Genomic DNA, 15,264 nt, shown 5'->3' with positions numbered 1-15,264 from the left:
TTTCATTGAGTGGCTCTGAAGTCTGAAGCTACTGAATCTCTCGATGAGTTGTGAGGTCACATAAAGTATTGGGAAGGTTGGTTGGATTAGGATACCCAATACACTAAGCTTATATATACCATGCTCACTTTCACTTTCTGTGTATGCATTGTGTGTGTGTGTGTGGGTGTACGTATATATGTATACACGCACACACATATATGTAGATGTATGTACATAGATAAGTATATGATTAGTACAATAATAAGAGATCCTTTGCTTGCTAAGCCCTATACGTGCCGCACACAACCCACTAATGATTTACTTCACGCCAAGTACTTGCATTCCTTAATCCACCCACTATCCCATTGACTTGCAATTCATATGTATATACAAACACACACACACATATGCATGTTCTTCTATAGAGAAATGACATAATGAATAATGATCTCATGACTAATTAAGTAATAAGACCATGAATAATAACAAGTCAGAATAAGCAGGAGTTTTTTTTTTTTAAATACCGTTGAGAAATATGCTTCATATTAGAATCAAACATTTGGCACATATATGCTTAAACCCGTTCATATAAGAGCATACTATATATATTGCACTTTTTTGAAAAAAGATTCAATAGTTGAACACAACCCGAGGATCAAAATCTTTCATATTTTCTATTTATGAATTTTTTTTAGATTTAAAAAAAAATAATATATATATATATATATATATATATATATATATATATATTTTATACCTCACGAATGAGGAGGAGTGGTTGCTCTTATTTTAGAAAAATAGCAGCATACCCAATCCCTAATTTTGGCATTTTTTCTGTTACATTAATTTATCTCTTTCTTTGTTTTTGGCTCTTCTAAGTTCTAACAATAAATAATAACTTAAACAACACACATACAATAGTTGGTAGTTACTGTTCTATTGCCCAATGTTAACTCACAAAACCTCGTTCACTCCATATTTATTTATCTAATCCCCACTCTCCCCACAGCCATTGCTTCCTCTCTCCCTCTCTCACCCACCAAAAAAAACATCCTCCTCCTGTCTCTCTTAGAGCTGGTGGAGGAAATTAAACATGGAGGAAGCTCCAGCTCCATCTCCATCCGGACCATCTCCATCTCCAGAGGAAGTCATCGTTGTGGAGCTGTCATCAATGAAAGACCAGACCCACATCGTCAAAGGCAAGAGAACCAAGAGACAAAGGGTCCAATCTCCAAGCCCAATTGATCTAACCCCAACCCCCAATTCATCAAGTGGGGATAAGGAAGATACCAATTCCAATGAATATGAATATCAAGAAGATGGATTAGTAGAAGAAGAGGATGCAGACATGGACATGGCGAACTGCCTAATCCTTCTCTCGCAAGGCCAGTCGAGAATTTCTCCACACAGACAAGATAATACTGATCATCATCATCATCATCTGGGAGGTTACAAGTTTAACAGCAAGAAATTGATCGAAACGGCCTCGAATGGTACAGGAAAGGCAGGGCATTACGTTTATGAATGCAAGACTTGTAACAGAACATTCCCATCATTCCAAGCATTGGGTGGTCACAGGGCTAGTCACATGAAGCCTCATAACAAGTCCTCCTCCATTGCTGCTGCATCAGCAGAGGAGAAAAAACAGTTTCTCTCGTCCTCGGACGAAGAATTGGATCGACATTACAAGAACATCTGTTCACTTTCTCTCCAACTCAGTCACAAAACCAGAAATTTGTACAACAAGAAGGTTCATGAGTGCTCTGTTTGTGGAACAGAGTTCACATCAGGGCAGGCCTTAGGAGGTCACATGAGGCGTCACCGACCGAGTGCTAGTACCGCTGGGGCCAACAACACATCCTTGACATTGAATCCAACAACAACAATGACATTGGAATTGGAATCTAAGCAAGATAAGCAGCAAAGAAAGGTACTTTCATTGGATTTGGATCTCAATCTTGCTCCTTCTTCTACCCCTGAAGACAATAATCACAATACTGAATCCAAATTCGCCTTCGCTTCCAAGAAACAACAGCAGCAGCAGCAATCACCCAATATTGTCTTCTCCGCCGCGGCCTTGGTTGATTGCCATTACTAACAAGGTTGATTGCCTACAATTTGACCATTCTTTAAGCTGGAATCAATGTTAATTACGGAGATTCTTTGGTTTTTTTTCTTCCCCCTCATACATCAATAGTCATCTTTGTTTATTTTTTATTCTTTGATTAATGGCAAGTACAAGGAACTTGAATTATTTGTATGTGTGCGCTCACAGACAGCACTAATTGATTCATAAAAAAGTGCATGATAGACCACCTTCTTTTTTCTTCACTCTATCATTGCGTTTCATCTTTTTCTGCGGAAGAGAATGTGTAAACACCCTTGCAGAAACATCACCATATCTATCTAAACTCGGGTCGTCAAGTTCGCGCATAAAGAAGTTTCTCACTTGACGATATGATAAGTTAAAACAAAGCCCAACGCGTTACCACAAATATATTGCTCCCAATAAGATCGAACGGCACACTTGGAGATGTAAAAAAAGACCGAGAGAGAGAGGTTTGGGATTGACACCACCTACATGCCAAGAGTGTTGGGTTGGGTTTCTTTTGCCATTGTTTCAATTACAAGAATGGTTGTCTCTATCTATCATGACAATAATAGAATAAAATTAAATGTACAGAAATCAAAACCAGAATCCAGCTCTTGTCCTACATAAATTATAACCCACTAGATTGTGGGGATCAAATGTGCCTACTTAGCTAATTTTTGTTGGGATAATGCTTGAGACCCCAAAAAATATCCCCAAAAGACCCTCATTTAATGTGGAGTGTTGGATGTGAAACGGGTCCTATATGTGTGTTTTTAATAATCGCTATTTTAATGTCACATAGATTTGGGAGACTTTTGGGGGTCAAATTTTATGTATCTCTAGCATTGTCCTTTTTGTTGGTTTCTTTGGTTGGTCCATCCATTTCAGTTACTACTGGCCTACTCCATACACCACCTGATCAATATCTGCAGTTATACGTTACTGCATTAGTATTATAGGTCATTTGAGTGAAAAATCTATGATTTACCGTCCACACCACGTTGGAGACAGGTAAAACTAGCTCGAAGTTCACACGGGTAGAGACTCAAAAGTGAGACAAGCCAACAGAATCAAACGGCAGAATCCAACAAGGAAATATCTCTATTGGTTGGTTCGAACTCTTGACCTCGGGTATCATAGGCCCTAAGTTCCAATAGATAACCAACTAGACTATTACCAAGTGGTTAATCCACGATTTTTTTGCACCCAAATTAAATTAAGGTCAAGGTTCATGTATAAGATGGGAGGAGATGATGAGTATCATTGGATAAACTATATATATATATGAACACAAACATATAGATACATATTCTTCTGAATTGTCCATGGCATATATACATACAATACATATTCTTCAGTCGAATTTAAGTTTATAGTTTCAAATGATTAACCATAATTTGCACACTTCAGAATTTGAAATTGAGACCGAGAACCAAGCAGATCATAGCCATTTCAAACCTGTCAATATACAAAAACATGAATGAAAACAATATGTCTGTATATGCATGCTTCTTCGTGTTCGCAGCATTAACATGAAGATGATGATGATCACTATAAAACATTTTAGAAATACCACTTAATTTGATTTTTTTAAAAAAAATTAGTGGTAGATAAATGAGCATTTTATTTCTAAATTTAATTATTATGTGAATAGTCGTTGCATTAAATATTATGACCGTAAATAAAACTCTAGATCCATAAATTATTTAAATAATTAATCAGGTCAAATTTTGTTAGCTTATTTGAAGAAATCTTTGATTATATTATAAGACTAATTATAACATATATATATATATTATTTTAAAATCCTCATTGCGAATGGAAAAATCTAATAGATTCAAATTTACAAAATAAACTTCTTAATAATCACAAGTTAAAATGTTGAAATTTATATTTGTAAGTATATATACTCCAGACTAGCTATGATAAATTTATATATCCTTTGCTTTTAATTTCCAAAATTGACCATATTTAGCTTGAAATTGAGACCAAGAATCGAAGCAACGCAAATTATAACAATCTCAAACTAGTCTATATATACACAAAATGCATGAATATAATATTAATTAGATATGTCTGTGTGTGTAAATATTCAAAGACAAAAACATTGTTAATAATACAATTGAATTAGTATTTCTTTATCTTTTACAAGTTCTTGTAAATTTTTCTGAAAAGCAAACTGTATAAATTTATAAAGCAAAAAAAAAAAAAGTCAAAAACAGAAGAAAATGAAAATTTGCCAAAGTTAGATTACATCTGCTTCAGCTTCTCACATGAAATATATATGGCATGAATTATTATTATTATCTTATCATCATCGTCGTCATGGTTCAAGATTTTGATTACCATGGCGTTGGCGTGAATGCTGGCGCAGATATTGCGCTGGTGGGCGGAGATGGTGCAGGAGCTGGGGGTAAAACCTTGTACTTCCCTGTAAAAATGTAAATTTACAGGACATGAAAACCATGCATTGCATGACATTTTCGACATGACAATTGTGTAATAAGGAATTAGGCACTGACCGCACAGAATGAGATTATCCGGCGGTGGTTCTTCCTTGGCCGTGTTGTTATCGGGATCAAAAATTCTAATGTACAGCTCTTGCCCGAGATACCAGTTCTTCAGGCTTCCAGATCTCAGGTTCCACATTCCTGGATTATCAAGATATGCATATACTGCAGTCCATCTTCCAGGATATACCTGCACTACATATAAAAAGGAAATTAAATTATGCAACTTTTGATTTCCCAGTAGAGACAGAAACTGGTGGAAAACTAGTACAGAGTATAGAGAAAATCATTCACAATTGTACGCAGGCCTGATGGCTCGAGTTTAGACTCATACCGAATGTCCAAAAAGAAAACTTATATACAATCGTTCTCGATTACTAAAAAGACTTATATGGAGGAAACAATAAAAACAACATGGTCCTAGTAGTTATATATAGAGAGGAAAAGAACCTGAACAGTAGAGCGAACAACAGGATCATAGAGATTGTATGTCCAACGAGAAGCAGGTATCCATTCTCCATCACCAAATCTAAGAATCAAAGATCAATCCACCACTTAAATGCTTAATTAATGTAATTATGTATTGTAGATTTGTATATATATATATATACATATATATGTAACTTACCCCACAACAAAGAATCCAAATCCATCCAAATGCCAAGAATCCATAACCAGTAAATCATTCTTGAATACAAGTTCAATCCACCCCTTGTGGATCCCGCTTGCAACAAAAGTTCCAATAGCATCGCCAGCATTGGTAGTGTTAGTCGGGAATTGGTCAAGTACATAAACACCGACCCCGTCAGAAAACTTATCAGCCAGTTTCAGTGGGGTATCAGGCGTAAGGTAAGACACCTTGTTGACTGTGTAGTGAGGTGAACCACCAATAGTCGCATTTGATCCGTGAAGGATGAAGGTTTGTGACAGTGTCACATTTGATACATTGAAGGTTCCTTGTGGATTAGGCCTTGCTGCCCCTGTTGTTATGTTCCACCTTTTCAAAAATTCGGAAAAAGTCAGTCAATCAGTTGAACTAAATCCTAAACCTTAAACTCTAAACTCTAGCAACTACAAAAAAACATCAAACTCAATCAGACAAAATTTGAAAGGATGACTTGTTTATATATAAAGTCGGAATACCTAATCGACCTAGCTTGAATAATTGAGAATACTAGATCAAATGGATCAGGTCCAAAAGGGAGAGGACCAGTGGGAGTGATTGCAGATGTGTCATAGTGTAGAACCCCTACACCCACAATGCTGCTTGAATCAGAAGCTTGAAACATTTTAGGACTAGCCACAATGTAATAGTCCTTGATTTCTTGATCAGCTGTGACTAGGACAGAGTAAGATTGCCCAACATGAACGTCAAGAGAGTCCAATGTTATTTGATTAGTGTAAGACCCTTCTGTCTCAACCAACACCATTCTATGGTTTTGAATCCTAAAATTGAAGCTCCATGCACTCCCAACATTCGATATCCGGAAAAGGTAGGTCTTCCCTGCACAACAACAAGTATGATCAGACTGTTGCAGAATGATTACAAGTCTGTAATTCATAGAATTTGTAAGTATTAGTACCTTTTGTTACCGTAAATGACTCGTAAGTTTTAGACATAGGGTTCTTATATGGTCCTTTACCATTCATGAGCATCCAATTAGGTATGACAGTTTGGAACAAGAAGTCTCCAGTCTTTATCAAGGACCTAACTTTCTGTCACAACAAGTACCACAGTTAATGGTTTGTTTATGTAGCCTAAACTCAAATAGCAGAAAAACTGTTTCCGTGGTTTGAACCTGTAATGCATAAGTTGCAATAAAGAGTCGCAATTGATTACCTTGTAACTAGTACCAGACCAATCCCCAATAAGAAGATCAAATTCAGCTTCTGGTTTAGGGAATGGTACTTCAATCACCGTCCGGTTATTGATTCTGATCGGACCAAAACCTCCTCCAGCTTTCTGGAAACTGAGGGATGGGAAGTAGAAGAAGGTACCAATTTGGTCCTTGAGCACAAACACATAAGTCCAGTTCATACCTGGTAGGATTGGACAATTTGTGCCAGACACTCCATCTTGCCATGAATTCAATCTTTGTTGTATGCCATTCCTACACAAATACAAGACAATATGATCTAAGCCAAACTTAGTACTATCAATTCACTAAAATCTTGTTTGTTCTATATTGTATATACCATGTAAGGAGTAGAGGCTCATCCATCTGATTGAAAACATTGACATGAACAATATCGTTGGTCGTTCCGTTGATTAGGGGTCCAGGGAACAATCCATTGATGGTAATAACCTGTTAAAATCATATACATATCCTTGAATCAAAAAGTCTATTTCCAAGTGAGTATAGGATTTGTATTAGCATAGAAAGAACTCGTACCGGTTGGGCTAAAGACACTGGTTTGATTGTTGTATCAATTGCAACATGCCACTCATAAAAAATGTGGTGTCCTTCACCATTAGCATTTGTGACTAAGAGAGCAAGTAGAACTGCTAAACCGACGAATAGCCATGGACGCTCACCGGAGAATACCATGTCACAGATCATTACCAGAATTATCTTCTGAAAACGATTCGAGATTATATATATCCTGTGATTCTCTAAACTAAATTTAATGTCAGGACAAGAAAATTTTGGAAGAATTTTGAGAAGCAGAAAGAATAAGAAGAAGGGAAAAAAAAAGAAATTGAAATGAAGAAAACTAATTTGGATTAAGCATAGCCTAGAAACACATTGATGGAAACAATAATTTTTTTGAACAAGATTTGTCTTGTTTTCCTCATCCCAATGATCCCATTAGTTACAGCTAATATAAGAATACAAAGATTAGTTATTTTGTTCCCTATGCACTCTACGAGAATTCCTTCTCTGGCTCGATCCGTATACTAAGTACTGCTATTATAGGAGTCAAAACTAGTATTTGATTCTGTCAGGTTGTATAGTTTTTGTTTCTGTTAGTCCATTTGACCTTACTTGCAAGGCACAACTTCCTTAAAATGAAATCTAAGCTTGATTAGGACATGTCGAGCAACAGCAGCTTCGTCCCGGCAACAATTGAGACCTTAATGTCAAGAATGTATATTTGTTAACAAGTTGCTTCCATTGATTTTAAAATTGATATTTCTTGCATCATCTCATTATTGTACAGCGTCAACCACAAAGAATTGTTGGACTAAACCAACTACAGAAGTACAAGAAGTTTGTAAATGACAAAACAAATTACGGTAACTGATCAAGAAACTAGTCAGTACTACCATCACTTTGTTATTAGTGTTCCATATCACTATTCTGTTCAAGGAGCAGGAGACGGTGGACTAACCGAATCGCCAAAAGTACCTGCCTATGGAGCCGGAGGCAGACTAATAGCAGCATTACTAGAGTTGCTGAGAATACCTGTCATTGACAACAAAATCAGTTTTATCTGTAACAGTGTACTGTCTTAAGCAATTCTGGTGACATATGTAAAGGCCAAAAAGTTGAAACTTTATTAGCACTAACCACATAGAACAAGGTTATCGGGAGGAGGCTTCTCCTTGGAAGGGTTGGGATCATCATTATGGACTCTTATGTAGAGTTCTTGGCCTAAGAACCAGTTTTTCAAGAGTTGTGACCTCAAATTCCACATTCCAGGATTGTCTAAGAATGCATAAACTGCAGTCCATCCTCCTGGGTACACTTGCACCGTTGATCGAACCACAGGATCAACAAGGTTGTAATTACTGCGAGAATCTGTCATCCACTCTCCATTGCCAAACCTAAAATGCCATAAAAAATTATTTGAGGTTAGAATAATTGTAGTTTACTTGAAGAAAAGTTGAGTTTGGCATTGTTTATCTGCTTCTGTTACATACCCAACAACGTGAAATCCGAAACCATCTAAATGCCAAGAATCCATGGCATTGAGATTATTTTTGAACACAAGTTCTATCCACCCTTTATGGTTTCCAGTAACAACAGATACTCCATATGCAGCACTAGCACTGACAGATCGACCGGGAAACGAATCAAGTTGGTATACACCAGATCCATTAAGAAAGTGATCGGCAAGTTTCAATGGGGTGTTTCCGCTTTGATAAGAGACATTGTTGATAAGATATCGTGGAATGCCATCAATTTCACTAGTTGAGCTCTGCAGGATGAAATTTTGTGACAGGGTTACATTTGTTACATTGAAGGTTCCTTGTGGATTAGGCCTTGCTGCTCCTGCTGTCAAGTTCCACCTAGCCAAAGATCAACAAATAATTCTTGATCATATTTTTTAAAAAAATCACCTAACAAGATTTATATGTAGATATAGAATTTAACATTTCCAGTTACCTGATAGATCTGGCTTGAACGATTGAAAATTCTAGATCAAATGGATCAGGTCCACTAGGCAGAGAACCAGTAACTTGTGTATTGGAATTGGAATAGTGTAGCACACCTAAACCCACAAGGCTTGTAGAATTGGTTGTGTAGAGCAATTTAGGACTAGCAACAATGTAGTAATCAGCATCGGGTTGATCGGCTATGACAAGAACCGAGTATGACTGACCAACGTGAACATCAAGAGAATCCAGGGTTATCTGACTGGTGTAAGACCCTTCCGTTTCAACCAGCACCATTTGATGTTTCTGAATCCTGAAATTAAAACTCAATGCACTGCCCACATTTGATATTCTAAACCTGTATGTCTTTCCTGCATGATCAAACACCCGGAAGTCATTCTACACCTCAATGAATCAGATCAATGTGACTTGTGGAATCACTGCCTTTACAATGTACACAGATATACCTTGAGCAACGGTGAAGGACTCGTAGGCTTTTGACATTGAGTGTCCATAAGGGCCTTTGCCATTCATTAGAATTGTATCAGGAATAGTTTGGTATGCCATCTCTTCGTTTCCCATCATTGACCTTGTTTTCTATCACCATCAAAAGGGTTTAGGAGTACAGAATATTTGAGCTAAAATGGTGCAAATCAAGAATAGTTTTTTAAGGCAATTACCTTGTACCCATAATAGTACCAATCACCAATAAGAAGATCGAACTCAGCTTCCGGTTTGGCAAAGGGTATAAGGATGACTGCACGATTATTGACTCGAATTGGACCGAATCCTCCACCAGCATTTTGGAAGTTAAGTGAGGGAAAGTAGAAGAAACTACCAATCTGGTCCTTGGTTTGGAACACATAAGTCCAGTTTGTGCCTGGTTGAATTGGGCAGTTGGTACCTGATACTCCATCTTGCCATGAATTCAGCCTCTGTTGTATTCCATTCCTGCACCACCACCACACCCACTTCAACATGATCTCAAATTGAACTAAAACGTCTAAGTGAATCATTGTTCTGTACTGCATACCATGTAAAAAGTAGCGGTTCATCCAAATTGTTGAACACATTCACATGAATGAAATCGTTGGTAGTGGCGTTGATAAGAGGTCCCGGAAACTTTCCATTGACAGTAATCACCTGTCACATACAAGCATATAGGCAATTCACCATAACCACTATCTATATTAATCAAAACAGTATACAATAGAACACCAGATTATTTTAGCACAACAGATCATACCGGTTGATCAACAGACACAGGCTTTATGGTGCTGTCAATTGCAACATTCCACTCTAGAAAGATATCAACTGCATTGGCACCTGCAACAAAGATTGCAAGGGATGCTGCATATGCTACGACTAGTCCCTGAAGAAACCGAAGAGAGACCATTGCTTTGAAATCACACTAGGAGTACACATAAACGCAACTATTTATATGGATTAGAAAGGATGTTTCTATGCTTGAGAGGCCTAAAAGACAGTGTCAGCTTCTACTGAAACTTAGTGAAAACAACAACAAATGGAAACAAATAAGCATTGGCACCATTTGTTGTGAAGAGCTTACCAGAATGTTTCAGTACACTAAGCCGGCAGATATATGCATTGTTTTGACACAGTCCATATTGTACATCAACTACATTGTTTCACTGGGACGGCGCATTTGTTTCACAAATGCTACGTAGTTTGACCACCATGAAGTATGCTATGATGGTCAAATGGAGCATTTAGTGTCTTGTAGTTGGTAAAAGATCAATGAAGACAAAAAAATTGAAAGAAGAAGTCTTCATAAGATCAAGTAATTCAAGAGAAGGAATAAAGGAATAAATGTTAAGACACGGTAAAGCAGATATAGTTAATCTTAAGAAAGCAACAAAAAGGTGGCCAGCAACCTTGGTAATACAGAGGATGAAAGCATGATTAGGCATAATGAAAGCATGTTTAAGTGGCCTTTTATGTTCGCCTCGTACCATTGCAGAAAACAAGTATAAAATCTCGTTAATCTATTCTACAGCAGTGGCCTGCTCTGCCATAAAGCTCAAACTGGGCGTTCAATACATCGGATAACGGGTTTTCACAGGATGATAGTTACAGGTATAGGTATATTTTTAGTCACCATCATTTACCAAATGAATTGAACCAGTGATAAAATTGTATATTGCAGACTCACAATGGTTATGGAACATCAAAAGGAAGCTGTTTAATGTATTGATCAAGGTTACATTGTATTCCAACTGTTATTTCATGTTCCTTTAATCCTACATACACAAAACTAAGCATAAAACTTGTTTTTTAAATAGAAAAGATTTTGTAACGGCACGTCGGCACCAAGGGGTGAAATCCAAGAACAAACAGGATTACACGTTTGAGAATTTAAGACAATCAAAAACATTAGAACATATTCCACTCAACCAGTGTTTAAAGCTCAAGCACGGAAGGCCATCTATTCAAGAAAACCACAATCGAGCACTCCTTATCATGTACATCCAAAAAAATGAAACAAAATTAAAAATATTTACAAGGAAAATAAGATGTCACAGACAGCCCAAACTATGGAGAAAACAGCCATGGCTCCAAATAGAGCTGCATAATATGGTACAAACTTATGCTATTCTGTTTTGAAGAGTTGTCAAGATCACCTGCTCCACATGGCTCCAGCTTGCTCCGAGCCCCGGACTTCTGCTTTGTTTTTTGAGTATTGTGTGTCTCCCTCTGCGTCTACATTACTAGATTTTGATTATGAGCAGCAACCGCCATTTCTAGGGGCTTGATGTACTTGTTTCTGTTTCAAAGTTTGTCTCTTTGCTCCTACGACTGCAGACCCTTTTTCAAGCAAACTAGGTACCTCGAGTATCTGTACACTAATCGAATGGTTAGGGCACTCACAAAGTATCAAATGAGGTATAATATTTCTAAAACCATTCAGCATTGGCAGCCTGGCAGGACAGAATTGCAAAAGCAAATCTAGCCAGTCATTCTATACATTCATTCACTGGTTTGCGGTACATTCTCGACCAACTGCATTTCTAAGAAGCTTGACCAACTGAGGTCCTTGATCAAATGCAGACAGTTCATTATGTCTTGATTTCAATAAACAGCAGATTATATCATGAGATGATATTCCCTTCCATTTGTTTGAAGGAATAGACAATTACATAGAAACATTTTGTCTGAGGCTCAAAACAGATTGCAATGTCCCATGGATTAGTGGAATGTATTGCACATTAAAATGACAACACAGAAACTGCAAGAGTTTTTTGGCATGCTACCTTAAGTGTGACATCTTTGAAGCACTGCTGTACATTTGTTCTTGTCTTAGCACTGCATTCAAGGAATGATGAACACTTATACTGCTGTGCAAGAGATATCCCCTCTTCTCTAGTTACAGCTCTCTTACTGTCCTGAGATATATTAATATCTTAAGAAGACAACAAACAATATTTATTTTATAAACAACATTTAGTTTGAAGGAAAATATGTACATATATACAGGCATGTATATTAGTAAAGTATCCATATCTATCTACCAATCTTAAATATTGGCTTTTCATGAGAGTTCATAATACAAGTGATTTAGGGGGGAAATCGTATTAATCAGACAACTTACCCTATCGACTTTATTTCCCACGAGAATTTTGATACAATCATGATTTGTGGAGTTGAGCTCTACTTCCTTTGCCCATACTTCTGACAAATTTGTAAAAGTTTCTCGCCTTGTCACGTCATAAACTAAAATGAAATCACATCACAAGCTAGTTAGACAAAACTGAAAATATTATCACGAAACATGTCACCAATATTATTTTAGCCCCTATTCATACCAAGAATGATTCCATGTGCACCCCTATAGTAAGAGCTCGTTATTGGTCCAAATCTTTCCTGTCCAGCTGCAACAGAACGTATGTGTTACCATACCAACTAGAGAATGACAGTTTTTCAATAGAAGAAAATGTCTTAGACTCTTCGTCACCAGTTTCAAATTATCTGAAAGGAGTTAAGTATGTTTTAGAAAGTAAATGATTCTTTTGTGACTATCTTGTGTAGTTATCAGTCATGCTAATTTGAAAAATATTGTTTGTCCAGTGAATTTATGATTATATCAAAGATAATTGCTGAATATGAGGTATTTGAACAAAATCACTAAGGTAGTATAGTTTGGAACTTTATTGAAAACAAAGTGCAGAAACATTTCAGATTTATCAACCACCTGTGTCCCAAATTGTAAGCTTCACTCTTTTCCCTCCAAAACTGAATAGCTTGATCTTGAAATCCACGCCTAAACAGCATTAAAACAACAAGAAATTAAAAAAAAATATATCAATATGCAAAACTGAAAAGAAGAGGGACATCAAAATAAAAAATTATCTTTGGATCACACCCTTTCACACGATTGTATGTGAACGAGTATTTCTGATACACACATTGCACAGGATTTTTAATGTATAGATAAGAAGGAAAAAAACATAATGTCGTTTAAAATGGGGTTTACAATAATTTTTCATTTGGATAAACTAATAAAAATTGCTTGCAGAACACATAGAACACACAATTTGGCAGCTGACTTTTAATCACACACATAAATGCAAATGAAAAGCGATTGTGACAAAAGGCGGAAAATTATCCATAAAGGTGTTAGTTAACGGAAGAGGGTCATCAACAGCATTGGAAGCTGTACATTAGATTCTCAAACATACTTTTTTTTTATAGTCCATGGCACTACCAACACAAGCATCTCTATCAGCCATCTCATTCCACCACCAGTCATATGCCTGCCATTCTCCTTTCAACCACCGCTCAGCTCTGTCACCATTGTGACTAGGGGGAATCTTTCTTTTCATGGCATTCTATCAATTTATATTGTGATGCATATCAATATTGGCAAAAGAAAGAACCGGCAACAACAATTCCGCAACTATTAGGCCGTTGTTTCTGGTCACACTTAAATCAGTCACAGATGGGTTTGTGACATTGAACCTTAAATGTCAACATTTCTCAAACTCAAAAACCTAACTTGAGTTCACAAACACAAAATTGACCAAATTGATATGTATAAGCAGCTTTGTTCCACAAAAACCAAAATTACTTGCCAATAGTACATCAACCAGAGATGGCTCTTCCAGTTCTAACCACCAAACTCACAAATAATAGAGCAGAAAATCAAGATTATATAAACAGCAATAATATTCTGAAATCAAATTCAAGTATCTGTGATTATATATGATAAAGAAGATAAGAACCCATGTTGGGAATTACATGGTATAATTTATAAATCTCATTTAAAATTTAGTCAGCAGACACATGAAACAAGTCAAGAACCCAAGTTAAATAGATTAACAATCAAAGAAGATTAAAAACCCAAAAAAGGAAAGTATACCAATGGTGGGTGAGACATCATGGACGGAGTTGGAGATGAAGCTGAGGAGAATACTGCTCTTCCCAACACCAGAATCACCAATCAAAAGTATCTTGAAAGAGTAATCATAACCATTACTTATTCCCTTTGAAGAAGAACCCATCAGTGCTGATTCTTAACATAAAAAACCCTCCCCACTTATGAAAAAGAAGACATATTTAAACCCCCAAAAGAGAAAACCCAAAACAAGAATTGAAAGAGAGAGTCTTTGAGAGGAAGAAATTGAAGGAAATTTCCTCAGGAGGAAGAAGACAGCGGTGAGTTGGCGGGTAGTGTCACTTATGGTTGGGGATTTTATTTTATTTTTTGGGTTTTTGTTCTTGGATCTTGAACATATGACAAGTGTCCCTGCTTTCTTGGACGGATTGATTTGGATGGCCCTCCACGCGCCCTTGCAGGCGCTTTGTGTTGCGTGGGGTCTATTCTCAAATCTAAACTTTTGTTAATTAATTATTTGTCCGGATGTGAGTAAGTAGCATCCTTATTCCTTGTTTGTTTAACCCAAATTAATGTCATCTAAATAAGTTTTTGTCTGTTTTTTGTTTTCTACAACCCCAAATGGAGCAACATTAGATTCCATAAATTTTGTTTCAATTTAATGATTTATAGTAGTATAGTTTGGTGAATCAATTGGTACAACACTCCATGAGGTCTCGTCAGTGTTAGTTAATTCCTTACTGATTTCTGTTAACGATGAAGTCATGTATATGTTAAAAAACATATGTAAACATGCCAAAAACGATGTCATTTTTACATTCACATGATATGTAAGTAGGTGACGGACAAATCACGTCCACGTCACGCGTATGTGAAAAATACTTGTAAACCTATCAAAAACGACATCGTTTTTATATATACATGACTTTACAATTAATGGAGTTAACAGAAGTTAGTCTGGAAGTTTGACTAACATTTATCAAATCACAAGGGATGAATCGCAAAA

General features: G+C 36.6%; 4 protein-coding genes across 4 annotated transcripts; 1 reads left to right on the top strand and 3 right to left on the bottom strand.

Moving 5' to 3' along the window:
• Nucleotides 1-807: 807 nt before the first annotated feature.
• On the top strand, nucleotides 808-2,287 carry LOC119989177 (zinc finger protein ZAT5-like). The gene has a single exon (XM_038834533.1). It carries the CDS (start codon nucleotides 1,076-1,078, stop codon nucleotides 2,078-2,080), a length of 1,005 nt encoding a protein of 334 aa, XP_038690461.1. The 5' UTR covers nucleotides 808-1,075; the 3' UTR covers nucleotides 2,081-2,287.
• A 1,886-nt stretch (nucleotides 2,288-4,173) lies between these two features.
• On the bottom strand, nucleotides 4,174-7,855 carry LOC119988038 (monocopper oxidase-like protein SKU5). Its single transcript, XM_038832945.1, has 11 exons — nucleotides 7,822-7,855; nucleotides 7,572-7,659; nucleotides 6,978-7,203; nucleotides 6,781-6,890; nucleotides 6,425-6,695; nucleotides 6,168-6,300; nucleotides 5,728-6,088; nucleotides 5,213-5,581; nucleotides 5,035-5,113; nucleotides 4,597-4,774; nucleotides 4,174-4,505 (listed from the first exon to the last, which is right to left on the bottom strand). The coding sequence occupies exons 1-11, from the start codon at nucleotides 7,853-7,855 to the stop codon at nucleotides 4,417-4,419; spliced, it is 1,938 nt and encodes a 645-aa protein (XP_038688873.1). The 3' UTR covers nucleotides 4,174-4,416.
• On the bottom strand, nucleotides 7,694-11,626 carry LOC119988037 (monocopper oxidase-like protein SKU5; the record flags this gene model as incomplete). Its single annotated transcript, XM_038832944.1, has 9 exons — nucleotides 7,694-7,991; nucleotides 8,097-8,353; nucleotides 8,450-8,818; nucleotides 8,916-9,276; nucleotides 9,373-9,502; nucleotides 9,586-9,856; nucleotides 9,939-10,048; nucleotides 10,152-10,231; nucleotides 11,548-11,626. Coding segments are annotated over 9 exons (1,710 nt in total), but the record flags the coding sequence as incomplete, so codon positions are not given.
• Nucleotides 11,388-14,593, bottom strand: LOC119988697 (ras-related protein RABC2a-like). The gene is made up of 6 exons (XM_038833833.1): nucleotides 14,283-14,593; nucleotides 13,116-13,184; nucleotides 12,730-12,795; nucleotides 12,516-12,637; nucleotides 12,178-12,309; nucleotides 11,388-11,762 (listed from the first exon to the last, which is right to left on the bottom strand). Exons 1-6 carry the CDS (start codon nucleotides 14,422-14,424, stop codon nucleotides 11,646-11,648), a joined length of 648 nt encoding a protein of 215 aa, XP_038689761.1. The 5' UTR covers nucleotides 14,425-14,593; the 3' UTR covers nucleotides 11,388-11,645.
• Nucleotides 14,594-15,264: the final 671 nt, after the last annotated feature.

This window comes from Tripterygium wilfordii, chromosome 21 (assembly GCF_013401445.1).
Source record: "Tripterygium wilfordii isolate XIE 37 chromosome 21, ASM1340144v1, whole genome shotgun sequence".
NCBI classification, from domain to species: Eukaryota; Viridiplantae; Streptophyta; class Magnoliopsida; order Celastrales; family Celastraceae; genus Tripterygium; species Tripterygium wilfordii.
Note: the sequence above shows the minus strand (reverse complement) of the source record. Positions and strands in the feature narration are given on the sequence as shown.

Coding starts and splice junctions, on each gene's coding strand:
- LOC119988697 (XM_038833833.1), bottom strand. CDS start 14,424: ATGGGTTCTTCTTCAAAGGGAATAAGTAATGGTTATGATTACTCTTTC. Junction 12,638..12,729: donor TGCACATGGAATCATTCTTG/GTATGAATAGGG, acceptor ATTTCATTTTAG/TTTATGACGTGACAAGGCGA. Junction 12,310..12,515: donor TGGGAAATAAAGTCGATAGG/GTAAGTTGTCTG, acceptor AATATATCTCAG/GACAGTAAGAGAGCTGTAAC.
- LOC119989177 (XM_038834533.1), top strand. CDS start 1,076: ATGGAGGAAGCTCCAGCTCCATCTCCATCCGGACCATCTCCATCTCCA.
- LOC119988038 (XM_038832945.1), bottom strand. CDS start 7,855: ATGGTAGTACTGACTAGTTTCTTGATCAGTTACC. Junction 7,660..7,821: donor TAGTTTCTTGATCAGTTACC/GTAATTTGTTTT, acceptor CTTGACATTAAG/GTCTCAATTGTTGCCGGGAC. Junction 4,506..4,596: donor GGATAATCTCATTCTGTGCG/GTCAGTGCCTAA, acceptor ACATTTTTACAG/GGAAGTACAAGGTTTTACCC.